This window comes from Pollachius pollachius (genome assembly GCF_949987615.1).
Source record: "Pollachius pollachius genome assembly, chromosome: 7".
Classification (NCBI taxonomy): domain Eukaryota; kingdom Metazoa; phylum Chordata; class Actinopteri; order Gadiformes; family Gadidae; genus Pollachius; species Pollachius pollachius.
The window spans coordinates 17618102-17636024 of NC_136940.1; the positions used below are offsets into that span (position 1 = coordinate 17618102).

The 17923-nt window shown below is 42.3% G+C and overlaps 2 protein-coding genes across 3 annotated transcripts in view; both read right to left on the reverse strand.

Moving 5' to 3' along the window:
* The window catches only part of LOC307078640 (regulator of G-protein signaling 5-like), a 141449-nt gene extending 138932 nt beyond the window's left edge, over positions 1-2517 (reverse strand). The window contains exons 1-5 of one of the 2 annotated variants that reach the window (XR_013812001.1): positions 2369-2517; positions 2149-2238; positions 1751-1812; positions 1356-1522; positions 852-1194 (exon numbers count right to left, since the gene is read on the reverse strand). Coding sequence is in view for 1 of the 2 variants with exons in the window: in XM_079740562.1 (XP_079596688.1) it covers positions 1006-1194; positions 1356-1522; positions 1751-1812; positions 2149-2238; positions 2369-2502 (642 nt within the window). In the remaining variant the exon portion in view is untranslated. Of the gene's footprint in view, positions 1-303; positions 1195-1355; positions 1523-1750; positions 1813-2148; positions 2239-2368 lie in introns of those variants that run through there. The other variant, XM_079740562.1, reaches the window with a different exon arrangement.
* A 6363-nt stretch (positions 2518-8880) lies between these two features.
* LOC307078292 (uncharacterized protein) lies at positions 8881-17382 on the reverse strand. The gene is made up of 12 exons (XM_079740035.1): positions 17207-17382; positions 16697-16792; positions 16487-16542; positions 16075-16241; positions 15535-15716; positions 12213-12297; positions 11241-11322; positions 10527-10773; positions 9932-9991; positions 9551-9615; positions 9253-9419; positions 8881-9076 (listed from the first exon to the last, which is right to left on the reverse strand). Exons 1-12 carry the CDS (start codon positions 17281-17283, stop codon positions 8885-8887), a joined length of 1476 nt encoding a protein of 491 aa, XP_079596161.1. The 5' UTR covers positions 17284-17382; the 3' UTR covers positions 8881-8884.
* Positions 17383-17923: the final 541 nt, after the last annotated feature.

Sequence of the window (17923 nt, forward strand, 5' to 3'; positions counted from 1 at the left end):
TAAGTGTAAAATTGGTCAAGAAGTATCTGTGTGTAAGCACGGCAGATATAGATTTGAGGTTGTGTAGTGTGCCTGATGTTTCCTATCCTGTTACAACTTGTTCCTGTGAAAATAAGCGACTGGAAAAAAAGGCCCCTCCCTTGCCCGCCATCGCGAAGTGTTGCATTTGACTCTGATAAACCAAGATGGATTTCCCCATACCAATCTGATATGAGCTAGGAGTGGTCTAAAATCTGAACTGTCTCATACAGAGGCATAGGTGCAGTGTACCACCACAGATAATCTTCAAGCATTTCTCACGAATTGCAATCAAAATGATAGCTATTAAATCATACATTCAGCCTCTTTAAAGGTTTGAAAGTAAATTAGTCATGGATTGATTTGTAAAAAACTTGATTTGAGCAGAAATTCCTGTTTAACCACAGAGGAAATAAAATAATATCTTTCATGGAGCAACCCGGCTGCCTGGCACAATGTCACATCTATTACAACTTTTAGTAATATTTTACAAAATAGGCCTATGGTGTCACAGACACCCATGTAAATGACAACAGGCAATTAAAATAATAAGTTAGTTGACTTTTGTCAATAGTTAAAAATTGCAAGCCTTTACATTGCCAGAAGCGAAAGGTAAAAGTAACAACGTTCAAATATGAATGGACAGTGTCGCTACGCATACATTCATCATTCAGAAACCTATAATACATGCAAAAAGCTTCAAACAAAAGTTTGAGCATCATTGCAATTGTGTCCTCCACAATGTAGGCAATAAACATCTTCACATTGCTGTCTTCTCCATTTTCATGCCGATGACGTATTGAAGCTTACACAACAGCAACATAACCCTTGACTATTTTTTTTTATCATCCGCTGGTTCGTGTGTTGCTCCTAACTTGGATTTGCATCAGAGTCTGTTAGGCCAGTGTCTGGAATTGAACATCAAACTCCCCAACATCAGGTCCCAGTGGTAGCGGCGGAATGCTGGGGCTCCCAGCAGGCAGCCAGCTAGTTCCTCTTGCCCTGTGTCTTGACGTCCAGCAGCAGGTCTCGGTACAGGTCAGAGAGGAGGAAGCGGGGGTAGGAATTATTTTCCATCAGGCTGTACACCTTCCTCTGAGCAGCCACAAAAGTGCTGCCGCTGGGTTCTGCCAGGCTCTGCAGAATGCCATTCTTGGTGGCGTAGTCCAGATTGATCTGCAAACCGAGGAAGATAGGGAAGTTAACCAGACCATTTTTTTCTCAAACTCTTGTTAATATATGGTCAAATTGTCTCAGGGTCACCTCAACCACTCAAATATTGTCATCAAATGCTGTCCTGCCTGCCTCATATCTGGGTCATATTGAATGGTTAATACCTCTTTGGGTGCATTACTTTTGACAAACTCCTCAGCAATGTGTTTTGCCTTCAACGCCATCTCCCATTTTGATTTGCTTGTCTTGAAATCCTCGCAGGCCGTCCAAAACTCTATGTTCTCTTCGCAGAACTCGGACTTCAGGAAAACACAATAGACGGCTTTACCATCTGCAGAAGGGGACAACAAAGAGGGAGAGAGAGAGGGCATTTTAAAACCGAACTGCCAAGTCACACAAGGCATGCAAAGGTAACATAAGAGCAGGCCGCTTTTTTCTCATTTCTACATTTTCTTTTGTCTCTGTTCATGATCATCAATGTTTCCTAAAAATAGCCCTCAGAAGAAAGTGTGACCTTTGAAACCATTTCATCCAATCATGCGCCTACAATAATACTCACATTTATGAGCGAGTAACTTGTCAAGTGACTGGGCCCATTGATGCACGTCATCCACAGTTGGCCTGAGGGACGACAGACATACGTCATGAGCTTCCTCATGCCTATCTTCCTCAAGTCTTTCAAGTCAAATTAAAGCTAAAATTAGACTGAAAGATATTTTGAATAGCTATTATATGACGCAACTCACTAATAAGCATGTCAAGGGAAAAACTATAGATAGAATATAGGTATTTGTTGTTTAAAATCCCAAAACACTACTGCAATGATCATTTTTTGTGCAGGTTTCAGACTGCACAACACACTTTTTTCATTTGTCATGAGTAAAGTCTGTTAAGAGTATTGCATGCAGGTGGAGACTTGTGGTGATTGGGCAATAGAGAGACGCTCCTTGGCTTTACCTGTGAGACTTGCTTTTCATCACTCCTTTGGCTTTGCCCGGGTTAGGACTCATCTTGAAAAAGTTTCCCATGGGGATTTTCCATTGTTTTCTGAAGAGCATAAAACGCAACAGCATTTCTGATATGTTTACTATTATACGTTTGTAGAACAAATCATTCAAATAATATAACTTTTCCACATTGCCAATGCAGATAATTCAAAGATAAAGTAACCACTCACTTTTTCTCCATAGTCTCTAAGAGTATGTTGAAACTTTTGGCTTGCCAATCCGTGTGTATCATTGCTCCTTGGGAATACACGGCCTTGATATTTCGCTCTTTAACTAATGTTGCTATTCTCTCTTTCTCACTCATGACCTGTCAGCCTGCTTTATAGCTTCCCATTAAGTACAATCCGGACAGTAGGGCAGGCAAAGGGGGGGAGGGCCTAGAGTGACAGTCGTAGGCGCTGATTGGCTAACACTGTGTAAACATTGACTCGCCCCGGGTATGCCTCAAAGAGCCCCGGGCCCTGATAGGCTGACAACGGATAAACATTCCCTCCCTGTCTGAGTATCATTGAGTTGCTCGCTTCCATTTTTAAACTAAGGTCAAGGAAAACTGACGTCGCTGTTTAGTATCCTCCTCCATCCCGAGGGAGGGGAAACAGCTACTCCCGAGGCACATGGGACATTTATTTTGCAATTGTTATGCAAAACATTGTTTTGCTTTTTTGTCTTCTGATATGTGGTCCATTTATTTACTGCCTGTCCATTTTTAGTAAATGTTATTATAAAAATTCAAATAAACACATGTGTTCTTACTTAATAAAAGCAACTCACTGTACTGTAAACTGAAATGTATCAAATGGCTGTTTGCTCTCATAAAGTTATTAACCATGTTTGCTAATTACGTTTTAATCCAAAACAATCCTGAATATATTAGTATTCTGACCTGAAATTATAATGTTCCCTTTTTCTGACTCAACACTTTTGTCTTAACCCGTCATTGAATTATTAATGCTTAGTAAAGAGTTGATTTTGTAATAAAGAAGTTTTAGGATATGACTATGTCATGATGCAACAACTTCTGTTTATTATTACAATTTCTTCATCTAATCCTGACACACACTTTCTTGCTTGTGCTCACCTGGGGCAAACCTGTAGGGCTGGTTGGCCATTATATAATGCGAAAAGCATCCTACAACATTGTTCCCAAACAATTCTACAACATTATTCCAAAAGGAATTGTACAAAATTGTTCCAAAAATAGTTATACAACATTAGATTTAGGAACAAATGGAGATTTGTGGATAAAAATTATTGCGTGGCATACTTATTTTTCCCAAAACTTTCAATGTTTTGTTCCCTGTAATTGGACATCGGTATCTGAGCCTTAAGTAGTAAATATGTCTCCCCACAGCCCCCTTTCCCACCATTGAATATGCTGGATCTGGCTCATTGCTGCAAGTCAACAAGAATTGAGCACACTGTACAGTTCTACTCTCATTCCTGAAAACCAAACAGTATCAGGTGAAGGGTGTATCATAGGCTCTCTTCCCGGCTAGTTATCACATGGTGTTCTATCGTACATTACCGAACAGCCCAGCTCGAATGCGTCAGACACTATCTGTGCTTGTGTGTTTTGATCCCGTGCTCAGGCAAGGGCCATGCAGTAAAATACGTAAGAGAAAACCCCTGGTGAAGTTCTTATTATGATGTGAAACCCACGGCTTGTAAGCATCTGTCTATTTGGAAGCAGACGAGAAGCTGAGCCAAGTTTCCACTGAGGCAGCTGGCGGTCCATCCACCAATGCCTTACGTAGAGGCTGGTGATTCCCAGCATTGCTAGAAGAGTTTGTCTCTTTTTCTATGAGCATCAACTATCACACACACACACACACACACACACACACACACACACACACACACACACACACGTTACAGGCACAGCGCGAGTGAAAGGCATGCTCAAGCGATCTCTGGTTGGTAGTTATCAATAATGTCTATAATATGAAGCATGAAGTATGGAGGAAGAAGGAAGAGAACAAAACCACTATGAAAACATTATTTTGATAGATTGATATATATGTATATAAAAAAACAATGAATATTGTTTACTATATTGTAATGACATAGATACACCATATGAGGTGCATATTATCTTAAGTTAGCATTAGTTCATTCTGAATTAAAATGCTGTGGTATTCTAACAAGCCAGTACCACACACTGTGTAGCAGTGGAGCATTATCTACCTTAAGCTCACTCAACCAGTTAAAGTCTATAGAACATCTGTATTGCATTTAGAGCAATCTATCATTGTGCGTCCGCTCAAGCGCCCACATATCTGCATGGTTGTAGCAATAGAACACAGTGCTTTGGTCTTTAATCCAATTGCATCATAAAATAATAATTCACGTTTTTTGCAGTGAAATGTCTTTTTGCAGTTCGAGTAGATAGGTAAATCAAAGGACTCAGGCAACATAAGCTAACGTCCATTGACATGTTGTAGTTAACCAATAAACAATCTAGGCTAGTCTATCAAAGTTTATCCCTTACATAAGTCCTATATTGTTTATCCTTTATAATATCCACAACCACACAAACACACTTTGTTGATGTATTTATACATTCATTATTATTTATTTAATTTTAGTTTATTGTATTCTATTATTATTAACAGGTAAAATGCACAATAAATATAGTGCGCCAGAGACTTTTACATCTGTAGTAACGAGTTAAGTTATTACATATATAAATTTATCATTATTTATCCTTCTTACTCTCTCCAACATAGATACAGGTGTCTCTATCTCTCTCTCTCTCTCTCTCTCTCTCTCTCTCTCTCTCTCTCTCTCTCCCATGTTAAGTTACTTCAATATAAAGTAATTTCCCTTAAAGACAAAACAAAATGAGGGCCCAGACGTTACCGTGGGGCACATTGTAAAGAGCTGGGGATCCCTGTGCCCTGCAGTGGAGTAGCTTGCTTCAGTATTTATAACCAGCAATGCTTTGAATGAAGGCACAACTGGCGCCTGGGGCCTCTATTTAGGATCACGTTGAGGAGCAAATTAGCATGCCCATGTACAACCATGCTCATTTGTTCGTTTGAGGAACGACTAGAATTGCACTGTAGGGGGAGGAAAAGTACAAAAACAAACAAACCAAAAAACATTTAGAGCCTTATCGCAAAAATTCCCTTTGCTGCCATTGAAGAAGGAACAACACGCGAGCAGTTTGAAGACGCTTTTGTTTGGGAAGTTGTTTTACTGACCTTAAAAGGGATTTCTTTGCATGGGTAAATTGAGTTTGAGCAAGCCAACATCTGTTCCTGTTATTTTGATATCCAGAATAATACTTTCAACCTCTCCTCTCATCTATGACACCATAAGGTGTCTGTAGAAAACACAGACGTAAACATTTCCCTTTTTTTGGTATCAGTTCCATTTGTCGAAACATTGTTTGTGTCATGGGTCAAGCGCTAGTGTGGTCCCAGTCGGTCTCTGTCACCTGTCAGAGGGAACATTCCGTTTTGGTTCGTTGTTTTCTTTGTTCTCTGAGCTTCTTTGCTGTGGATCACAGCAACGTTAACAAGTCTATCCCTTTGTGACCCTGAAATATGCACCCACATGAATGTGTCTGAATCCAGCAATTACGGTATGAATTATGGTAGTAAGCAAGATATTCCCAAATTAAGATATTTAAGCATAAATCAAAGATTATATAAGTGCATGTGCAAGCAGCAAAACAATCCAATGAAATTATCCACTTGGTATTTTTGCTCATAGTACAGATGAATATGGTTACAGAAAAAATAAAAAACTACACAATTAGAAGAAAAGCTATGCCTATTTCAGGTAATTGTAAGTTATCAGTTTGAGGTTTCTTTTTTCAGTGTTTGTATGTCGGCGTCAAGTTAATAAGCCTCTCAAAGACACAATGATTTAATAAACTAAAATACATTTTCTGTTATGATCAACTCAGGAAAACTCCAAACGCTGACACAGATTCAAGACTTTGAGCGAATAAGGAACAGGTTATTGTCAGAATTCTAGGGAATGTAGATGATGACAGGAAATTCTGACAGAGGTAGAGGCAGAGGGGTAAGCGGAGGTGAGGAACTGGTGCAGCGTGGAGGACCAGAGAGCATTGCCGCAGAAAATAGCTGGGAAGCCAGTGACTGCCAAAACGGAATACTGAGCGGCAGGCAGAGAGATGAAAAGGCAGGCAGGCAGATGGGCAAGTAAAAATCCCATGGCACATGGAGACCAAGTGAGCAGACAGCGAAATACAGAATCAAAAGATCGAATTCACAATTAAGGTAGCCGGAAACGTACAATAACTGCAATGGTTAAAATAACTATCAAGCCATGAGGGAGTGCAGAACTGGTATGAACAGCAATCAGGGTGCTGGGAGAATAAATAAACTGCCACTCCCACAACACAGCCACACCCAGAGAGAGAGTGTGGGAGAGAGAGAGAGAGAGCGAGAGAGATAAACAGGGGAGCTAAGGAGAAACAAGGAAAGGGGAAACACAAGGATTAACAGGAGGCATGCCCAGACCGTGACATTTGGTTTACACAAACCATACATATGTACTATGTCTTATAAATAAAGTGGCCATTTCAAAAACATTGTAGATTCCTGTAGCTTCAATGTCTGGACAAAGTGGCAGGAATAGGAAAGAGACCACTTCGTCCGGTCCAAACAAAAGACACAAGAGTGAGCATCAGAAGCAAAAGAGGCATAACAATACATACGACCAACAGGATCATTGGAGGCTTTGAAAAGACTTATAGCCAATTAAAGGAAGAACCTGAAACTTTTTGTTTTAGTTTTCAATGCGTTCTATGCTCTCGACCCAGCGCAAAACTTTATTTGATGCAAGCCTTACGCTGCATGGTATTTGAAATGACATAATTCATTGTGAGCTGCTGTGTAACTATGAAGCAAGTATGAAGGAGGTTTTTGGACGTAATTGAACTGCACTTAAAAGTTACAATTTGTTCAACTTTAGGTGTGGGTCAGCACCACCATCAACGAAGATCTTTCAAAAAGTCCAACCATGACTACAATCGGATTTTGACAGTCGATTTTGAGAGGATTAATAGTTTATACAAAAATAAAAATGTAGAAAATAAACAATTGCTCAGGAAGCCACAGCCTCCGAGCATTTCACTTAAAGTGCTCTGCCAAGGCATTTGAGGCGTCTAATTCTGCTGTGACTCTGTTGGACAAGTTGTTCTTAAGTTAACTGTATGCAATTGAGTGCTTAGTGCATCGAGCATTCAGCCATGGGATTGGAAAATCGAGCTCCACCGAGTACTGGTGGACCATACAGACTTATGTTGAAAAGTACTTTCATCTACAAAATGATCAACTCTGAAGAATCATTAGAGAGGAGCAGCATTAGAGAGGTTGTTGATTGATGTCACGCGAGACATCAGGTCGAACGGGTCTGATCGGGTCGGGTCGGACCGGGTCGGGTTTGGTCTGATCGGATCGGGTCGGGCCAGATCGGGTCTGGTCAGTCCGGGCCGGGTCGGATCAGGCCAGGTCTTGTCGGGTCTGGTCTGGCCGGCTGTTAGTGTTGAATCTCTATCAAAACAATCATCTATTTATTTCAATAATTTAATCACATCCTATTCCTATTGGGTTGTTATATTTTCCAAGCATATCATCTACAGCAAACTTGCACTCAAAACAGTGACTTCTCAAAATAAATAAATCATCTGTTAACTCATAAATTAATCTATTGTTACATTCAAACAACATGCTTTTTAAGCAGATAAGAAACCACATATGGAGGTCATACTTCAAACATATGCTATGTAAAACATCCAGATTCTAGAGTCATTTTAATCACATCATTTCACTTCGGCCGCAGCTCATCTCTATCTTTTTCCAAGGTAAAAAACAACTACTCCTAAGTGGCTGGGAAGACACCCACTACGTCACAACAAAAACAGCATTGCTCACGTGGTTGGTCTGTTTCTGCTGTGTGAGCGCAAAATATCTCCACAGAAAAGCTCACACAGCAATAGTGGATGCGGTCCTTAAAGGGTAATACTTCAATTGACGCACACACACATACACACACACACACACACACACACACACACACACACACACACACACACACACACACACACACACAGGCTCACAAGGTGTGACCATTACATCTTACATCCTCTATCTTTATCTGCACAGGAAACACCTCTGCAGTGTTTGTGTGTGTGCGTGCGTGTGTTTGTGGCGGTCACAGATGCATGAAGGAGCTGCGGTGTCTTGCCTTGGTAATTCATTCATCAGTCAGACCAAGTTTAAATACACAGACGGCAGGCTTGATGGCTACCATGAGCATTCTGCAAAAGCTGCTCGGAAATTGTGGCAGGTGCCACAAAGGGTGCTGAGGGAGGGTGGGGGTCTTCATGTGGCTGGGCCTCGGCACGTAGCTGCCTTTTATATGACAGTCTTTCAACTTTTAACCAGTGGGGCTCTACTTGTGGGTGACCGGCGGTCTGCTTGTGGACTGCTCGTGGTCATTCTGAGGCCTCCAATGATTTCCAAGGACCCCATCCATCTCACACCCCAAAAAGCTTTTTGACCGAGCACAACACCTTTCCAGTTTAGGATGTGTCCTTTCTTTTCCGGTCTTTTTTTTGTTGTGGTATTATTGTCACTCTTCCCCCCCCCCCCCCCCCCCCCCCCATCCTGCAACCCTCCCCCCTCCACCTCCTCCTTGTTGCCGTTGTATCACACCTTGGCGCCGGCGTCTGCAGTAAGGTTCTCCAGGAGCGTTCTATAAAAGTCTGAGCGGAGGAAACGTGGGTAGGAGTCTCTCTCCATCAGTCCGTACACAATCTTCTGGGCGTCGTCAAAGCAATACAACGTGGGAGCCTTGACGCTCCTCTTGATCTGCTCCCGGGTGTGGTGGTCGATGTTGATCTAGGAGCAGAGTTGGAGACTGTTAGCGCAATGGAAAGACATGGCCCTTTGGAGACAATGTTTGGGGTGGAAGGGTTAGGAAATGGGAAATAAGAGAAGCTTGGACTGAAACGTGACCATATCCTTTTACGCACATTGTTGCGAAAAACTTGGTTACGAGATTTCACCGCTGTTACCTCCTTGGGAGATTCCGCTTTGATGAACTGCTCATAGATCTTCTTGGCCCTAGAAGACATTCGGAAGGAAGACTTGATCTTTTTGTAGTCTTCGCAGGTGAGCCAAAACTCAATGTTCTCGTCGCTGAATTCCGATTTGAGGAATGTTCTGAAAGTAGCCAGCCCATCTGCAGAAATTCAAACAAGGACCCAAGATGAATCATTAAAACAAAACTTCAAGACATTCTATTTTTTTTTCCCCTCCAAAATTGGGAATTCTCACAAGTAAGTATTTAGTCCCCATAGAAACCAAACCTACATTTAGATTCCAGGAGCCTTTCCAGTGACTGTGACCATTGTTGGGTATCCTCTAAACTTAGCCTGCTGGTGGAGAATGTTGGATTAGAAAGTTGTAGAATCACGTTTGGCCTCAAAATGTAGTCCCGACAGCATGAGAATTCATGTCACCATAACCTTCTAATAAGGGATGATACTCTAGATATATAAACAAAACGGCAGGTTTAGATAGGTTTAGTCAATGTTCTGAGTATGACAGTGTGTGTGTATGCATTCCATGCCAAAGCAAACATAGTGTCACTAGTTCATTTGAATCTTTACAAAATACCATAGATGGAAATCATAGGCTCTGGCTTTTTTTTTACACTGAAATGTATGCAAAACAGTCAATAAGTCTCTTTACCTCTCGGAGCTTGACGTGTGTGAGAACATGCACTGCAGTCGGCACATAAAGTTCTTTCCACTGTGTAGAGATAAGAATTATATTAATATATATCCTTCCTGGATTTGCTGCTGTATATTTAGTTTCAAGGGAAGTATGTTGGGCATTTAGTAATTAGAAAGGGGAACGCATAGTGAGGACGGATAACATTATTTTCTTTAGACTATTTTCAGCAGGTAGTACTGAAAGTATCAGGGTTAGTTGCTGTGTTTTAGGAGTATAAATCCACTGATACATGGTTCTGTTTTCTTTTGGGTGCATCCAGGTCTCCTGTTCCTTTATCAGGATTTGACAGGCCTGTTCCTATTTAGCTTTAAGGACATCGTAGCCAATTCAGTTCCCAACTATCTCAGCAACAGATATGAAAACATGTTAAAAATGGTTAAAAGACAGATACATGTTCAAACTAACACCATTCCTGGTGGTTCTTGTCATTCCAGGGCAGGATAACACATTTCACACAGTGCACATTAGTGAACACATGTTGCAATAATAAAGTGTGAAAAATGTAAAAATATGAATAAAGAAATCAAACAGACGCGTGACATTGACTCACATGTTCCCGTTGTGCCTCCTGTCATCTCCATGTTGGTCCATGTTGAAGATGTCCGTGTCGAGTGGTCCTCCTCCCACACTTGGACTGGGCATTGTTCTCCTCCGTCCGCACTGTCCCACTTCTCCTGCTATCTGCTGCCCCTCACGCTGCAGCCGAAGAAACGCACCGCACCACACCACACCACACGCCACACACACACACAACACACACTCACGGATAGGGAACCCCCTCCTCTCCCCCCGCCCACCTTACGATGACCAGCCTCTTTAAACCCAGGTCTCCCCGTCGCCAAGGGGACTGCTCTGGGTTACCTCGGCAGAAAAACCCTCCACTCTGAACTCAGAGTGGGCTAGTGTGAGGGAGAGAGGGAGAGGGATAGAGACAAATAGAAGAAGAGAGAGAGAGAGAGAGAGAGAGAGAGAGAGAGAGAGAGAGAGAGAGAAAAAGGCGGTGAAGAGGAGAAAAAAGGAGGAAGAGTTGGTGCTGCCCAGAAAAAAACACCAGAGGAAGCAAGCTTTACTCCTGCTACACCTCCTCAAGCCCCTCCAACCACCCCCACCCTGCTTCCCTTTTCTTCTCTCTCCTTCTGCCTCCTCGGTCAGCAGCAACAATAACCTATTGTCACACTGTATATCTGCAACTGCCCCCAGCCCCCCTGTCCCCACTCGCCCTCCATCTCAAGTGCCTGGTCTCTCCCCCCCCCCCCCCCCCCACCTTCCTTCCCTTCCGTCGCAGAGCGGACCCAGCGGGCGGAGAGGCCCCTGGCGGAGCGGCGTGGCCCGTGACTGATAACGTGCTGCGCAGGGGCCGTTTATTTTTAGGGCCGGCTGCACAGATGCAAATGACAAGTAACTTTGACTGCAATAAGCAAATTCTGACCTTTTGTCGGGCCGCCTGCCATGTGTTCTTTTGGGGGAGCGGGCCACACAAGATTTGAAGGGCTGATAGTCATCTGTGTGTGTGTGTGTGTGTGTGTGTGTGTGTGTGTGTGTGTGTGTGTGTGTGTGTGTGTGTGCATGTGTTTGTGTGTGTGTGTGTGTTTGTAGGTCTTTCAACCATGGATGGTGTAGCTGAACCGAATGGGGAAACGGCAAATTTGATTGCAACAGTGCATGGAGGCAACAGGAAATGAGCAACATTCAGTCCAAGCCTTTATTTTTTTCACTCATCCAAAAACACAGATGTGGCGATAATATGGGCTTGGTAGAAAATTAAGCGAGCCATGTATTAAGTATTAATGTATTAATGTATTAAGCGAACCACCAATACCTTCTACAGGAGTGTCCTCATATTGTTAAGAATACCCCAACATATTTTACGTAACATAATTTATCCTTGGTAACAACCATGGGCAGACCGCGGGTGAAGTAGCCCATTGCTGGAGCTTTCAGTATTTTGCCCAAAGACGGGAAGAGGCAGTGGGGCATAGCAAAAAGTCACCAAACAGTGTGAACCCAAAAAGAGTAGAGAGAGAGAGGTGAGATGGGGCATTGGGAAGGGATATCTGTCAAGCTCGGTTTCACAGCCTCCATGGTCATCTCTCCACTAGCTTAAAGCAGCATAGCCTATAAACAGCTGGGGACCGGGGGGTTGAAACTCTCTTCTGGTTGTCGAGATCACGACAAAGACAACGTGTTTCTCGGATTTGCCGAGGTGGCGTCTTTGTTGTGCAACTCCAACCATTACCGCCACCGTGGCACACAGACACAGCAGCACGCCACATACGTGACTCACTTCCCTCGCACGGGCGCCATGGTAACCGTGCGGGGCCCTGAGAGAGACAACACAGCGACAGATTGTGCGTGAGGACGAATAGCACATACACGTCTGATGCAACGGGTTGAGGGGAGAGCTTCGCTCCATTGCAAAGAAAACATCCATGCCACTGGCAAAACTTGTCCAGACGGGATGGTTGCGTAATAGGGATATTTTGATAAAAAATTATTTGCCTATACGTTGGTCATTATGTTGGACAGCCCCGGCTTATTGGAAATGCCATGCTGTAGTCAGTAACCAAATGTGACATTATCGTGGGTTTTATGTGGCGACCGGAGAGAACGCAAATGAAACGGGTGTTAGGATTGAAAGAAGCATAATTTGCCTGTGCGCACTTCGTCAACAGGGATGTACAATGGGAATGTGTGTGTGATTTGCCACAATTTGCCACAGAATGTACTGTGGCAAATTGATATCTGAAATAGTATTGTGCAGTATTTTGTTCCTTTGTGAAAGTTTTTGGGATGTGCTGTTAATCAGGAATACAAATGTGGAAATTATTAAGCTTTAGCTTTTATTTAACAAAATATTCTTCCTTGCCATTTATTACACTTGATAATTGCATTAACAGGATCTAAAACATAAAATAACCACACCATATCACAGAGGGATTCATCCACTTCACAATGACCGTATCTAGGTCCGTAAAGAAACTCAAAGACTCCAATAAACTACAAGACCCACATCCCTACCATTGTAGGGGTGTGTTCTGAATCCTTGACGTCCGAAACACAGTAGCTTTATTCAGCTGGCCGTAATGTGAGTGTACGCCCATAGGTCACAGCCTGGCCACGTGAGTGAAGGGTTATTGGCCACCTACCTGGCTATGTAGTCAGGAGGGTGAATAGCATGTGCATGAGATTGTAATGGAATCTAATACACACCTTGATGTCCATCACTTTAAGTAAGTGCTAAATGTTTAGACATCAGGGAAACTGTAAGCAGAACTGATTGGATGCTGTGATGAGCTTACCAAACCGATTGATTAAATGCTCCAGGCCGACATAATGGCTACCTACTGTATGTCATCCACCACCGTCATCGACAACATTTTGCCATATCTCTATTCCCACTTTAAATAAATGAGACCTCTACTGATTACACGTGCTCCAAGCGTTTTTCCTCCTGAAATGTGATGCAGCAAGTTGGAGCTTACAGTCTGCATGGGATGCAGAGTATATGTGTGTGCGTGTGTGTGTGTGAGTGTGAGTGTGAGTGTGTGTGTGTGTGTGTGTGTGTGTGTGTGTGTGTGTGTGTGTGTGTGTGTGTATGCTTTTGTCTGTGTGATACAGCACAAACCGATTCTCTTCAGTTCCTTCTCTGCAAAACTATGTTATACACCAAGAGAGAGTTGAAAGTAGGTCTCTGCGACAAGAGGCCGGGCTGCTCGTGGGAACATCAGAGTCCTATTCTGGGAAACGCTATGACCAACTCTGGCCCTCCTTTCAAGTTCAAACATAAATAAAGTTGAATTTGTTCCTGTAACACTCAATCAATGTGTGGAGGATCTTAAGTGGTAAACTTCACCTAATTGGTGATAGCTTTAGAGCTATAGGCCAGTATTTCACTTTAATTCTGGAATTGAAATACTGTGAATGACTAAACAACTCTACCCCAGATCCTAAACGGTAGATAATTTTACTCAACAGTAGATAATTGTACTGAACATTCAGTTATCATTAATTGTATTACTGATGATGAGGATGATGATAATGACGATAAGAATTATAAATCATTATTTTATTTCTGTTGAATAATAGGAACAGAACATATGTAATATAACACAAGTCAACACAATTATTATTGTTGATTTGTTTTTGATGTGTGTTTTCTCCATACTTTCTCCTTTGGTGATTCTTGGCGATGGTGATGTGGTATTTACCTAACAAGGGAACACATTGAGAGGTCCGTGGCGGCGGCTGCGCCTGGTGGCTGTGTGGCGTCTAGGCCAGGGTTCTGGGTCAAACTCTGGCTGCAGTTATTCTTAGCTCAGCCACCATGTCCATGTTAAGGCCTAACTCTCTGAAATCAGGCCATTTACAGAATCCTGTCAAGGGCATATGGAGATGGGTTTTTTCAGCTCTCTAATTTCTCTGTCACACACACGCGCACGCACGCACGCACACACACACATCCGTAGTCACTGGCCCCCTGCTGTCATCCATGACCCTTATTAGCTGAAGACATGGAAACGTCTGACATGTGACCAAAACAGAAGGTCCTGGAAACGTGAAAGTGTGGAAATGTGTGATGGACACACACACACACACACATACAGACACACTCACACAAATGCACGAACGCACACAAACACACTTCTCATATCTTTTTCTGTGTCATAAAAGAGGACAAAATTTAACATTTCAGTCATGACCTCCTGATTTATTACTAATCAACAAGGATCCATCACAACGTTCTCACACACAGTCCTTTAAAGTGGGGTTACAAGTCAGTCCAGGTTTTATCTGCTACATTTTACAAAAGTAATGAAGATTGAAAATAAAGTAGCCCTAATTGCAACATTAACTGCTATTCCTTGTTTCTCGTTCTTTGTTTGCCATTAGCAGAATTCATTGATCACCTACCCAACATATCGACAGCTCAGGACATTTTTAACCGTCTTCAAACTTAACTTATAACAAACATCACTAAATCCCTTGCTCATCTCCATCCCTATCTCCTGTAAGTTCAGAAGTTGTGCTCTCTCACAGTACTACTTATCTCCCATCCTGACACATACTCAAGCTTTTCAGTTTTTCACCTGTCTCCCCCCTCATCCTTCCCTTCATGATCGTTCTATCCACATTTTAATGTATCATACATTTATTTATAGAATAAAAGGCCTTAGTGTTAGCTTTTACTTGAAGGGATAAGACATCTTAATCTTGACCTCAATCAAAGTATTCATTTTGTCACTAGGGTTTAATTTAATTTAATAAAAAAATCACATTCCTTAATTCCTGTTATTCTTCTCTCAACCGAAATATATGTAAACAGTAGACAGAAACTGTAATGATTTTTCTTTATAATAATGCCCCAAATAATTTGTCGGATACACAGTTTACTGGAACTAGGCCGCCCAATCAATTCCAAGAACAAATGCCAAGAATAGAAATCCAAGAATAAATTCCAAGAATATATTCCAAGAACTTTAAATAATATTCCCCATTTCTGGCCATATTTCAGTCATATTTCCCACACACCATTGCTCAGCCTGGGGGGTTAAATGTACCACACGGTGCTGGTCTTGTGACTCAGACCATTACAGGCACCAGAGCGCAGGAAGCGGGGCCAGGTGTCCCTCTCCATCAGCAGGTAGATGTTTCTCTGGGCCTCGGCGAAGCACCAGGCCGGGGGCCGCTGCTCTGCCAGGAGGCCCTGGATCTTCTCCCTGGTCAAGTGGTCCACGTTGACCTGAAAGATATATAGAGTAGAATCAAATAAAATAAAAGTTTTATGGATGACTGAAGCATGACTTTCTTTGGCATATGCTTACGAACTTGCAGACACGCACGCACGCACGCACACACACACACACACACACACACACACACACACACACACACACACACACACACACACACACACACACACACACACACACACACACACACACACACACACACACACTCTCTCTCTTGTTCTCTTTCTACCTCAGGAAAGACAAGCTGCTACCAAGTATGCAGTCGGTGGACTTTCCCACATGCGTACACAGTTATACTCATGGCAGGTTGCTGGTTCTCCCCCCCTACCCCCCTACCCCCCTACTGACCTCTCTCCGTGCGTTGGGGTGAAGGAACTCCTGGTAGATGTGTTCTGCCTTCCAGCCGCGTTCCCCTGAGGAGCTGGTATCCCTGAAGGCCTCGCAGGCCAGCCAGAAGTCCAAGTTCTCCTCACTGAACTCCGAGCGCAGGAAGGCACGGAAGGCAGCCAGCTGTTCTGTAGTGGGTGGGTTGCACGTTATTTGTTGTTTATTCTGTGATGAAACTTCGTTCAACAACAGCGTTTGAGCAGAAGATAATGAAGTAGAATAATTTAGATAATTTCAAGTGCATCTTCTGTTTTCTACTTTAAATCTATTCCGTAGTTGCCATATTGTTGTGAGCATTTCCAGAATGCCCCTGAGCTAATAAATACAAACACTCACACTGACATGAGCACCATGTCCATGAACGATCACTTACTCTGATCTCTTAACATCGCCTCCAAGCTGGAATGGAGTATGCTGTCCTCTTGAGAGCTGTCACCAGGAGACATATATATTACATATATATTATGCATGTATATTATACTAATACCAGCCTGTTTGTATATTTATGTATTCATATATATATATCTATATATATATAGATATATATAGAGAGAGAGAGCTTTCCTTTGCCCGTGGAGCCTACCTGAGTGTTGAGGGACTGGCCTTAGCCTGTGTGTCTCTCACCACAACACACTTAACATCTCTCCTTCTCTTCCTGGGACTCAGAAGGATATCCATCCTTGGAAACCAAAAGAACAACTCTTAAGATGCTTCAAAAGGTAGAATATATCAAAATTATATATATATATATATCGATATACTGTATATCTATATATACAGATATATATATAGGCAGTATACATATACATGTACAAAGACAGACAGACAGACAGACAGACAGACAGACAGACATATGAAAAGACTGACAGCTGGAGAGACAGAGAGATAAACAGACAGACAAACAGACAACCAGACATACGACCCTGACCAAGTGCACTTTGACCTTAAAAAATGTGACAATTTAACACTACATTTTATAATAACAGGTGATGTTATGACGTTTTACCCTTTGAAGGTGTGCCGATATCATCTGGTAAGTGTATGCTAAATGCATGGTACAACTGTATGATCCTGAACTAACACATCCACCTACCGTCTGGGATGCTTTGCATTCTGAATGAAATCCTTAAACTCATAAATCCGGATCTTTGAAAACGAAAGTTTTGGCATCTCTACATTGCCAGTGATATCCTAAGCTGTTGGACCGATATATTGTATGTGAAACTGTCCGAACACACCTAGGTAACCCGTTTCTTTATCGAGGGTGGCAGGAAAGGTGTGCATTCAATGACGCTGGTGGGGCCTGTCAGCACATGTCAGGGGCTAGCATGCTGGCTGACTGCACATTTGACTCACTGTCTAAACATGCAGCTAGGACTTTTGTTTTTACACTGTTGGATGGCCTGAAGGGAATTATTGGTAAACCTAGCGTAGTGATACGTCAAATGTGGGATTCAAGTACAAAATAAAATACAGAAAAGATGGAAAATACAGTCAACCAAGGCCTTAGGCTTCTTTACTGTACATTAGTTCTTTTTTTTAATGTTTTTCTTCATATCCTGTCCAATTTTTGTATGACACACACAACTTTCGAACTTCGATGATTGTTATGTGTTACGTGGCAATCTTCAAAGTAAAGCAGACAAAGAAGCGAGTTACAAAGAGCTTAGAGAGAGATAGAGAGAGACATAAAGAGAAGCTGTTGAGAAAGCTGGACAATGTCCTCTGTCCTCTGTCTTTCATAACTATGCAGCTACTATATTTACAATAGGTGTAGTTGTAATGTGATAAAAACAACAACATCTAACAC

Bases quoted from the DNA above. Each gene is read 5' to 3' on its own strand.
- LOC307078292 (XM_079740035.1), bottom strand. From the start codon at position 17,283: ATGCCAAAACTTTCGTTTTCAAAGATCCGGATTTATGAGTTTAAGGAT. The intron at 16,242-16,486 runs GTAAGTGATCGT...CACCCACTACAG, and splicing joins GGCGATGTTAAGAGATCAGA to AACAGCTGGCTGCCTTCCGT. The intron at 15,717-16,074 runs GTCAGTAGGGGG...TATATCTTTCAG, and splicing joins ACCCCAACGCACGGAGAGAG to GTCAACGTGGACCACTTGAC.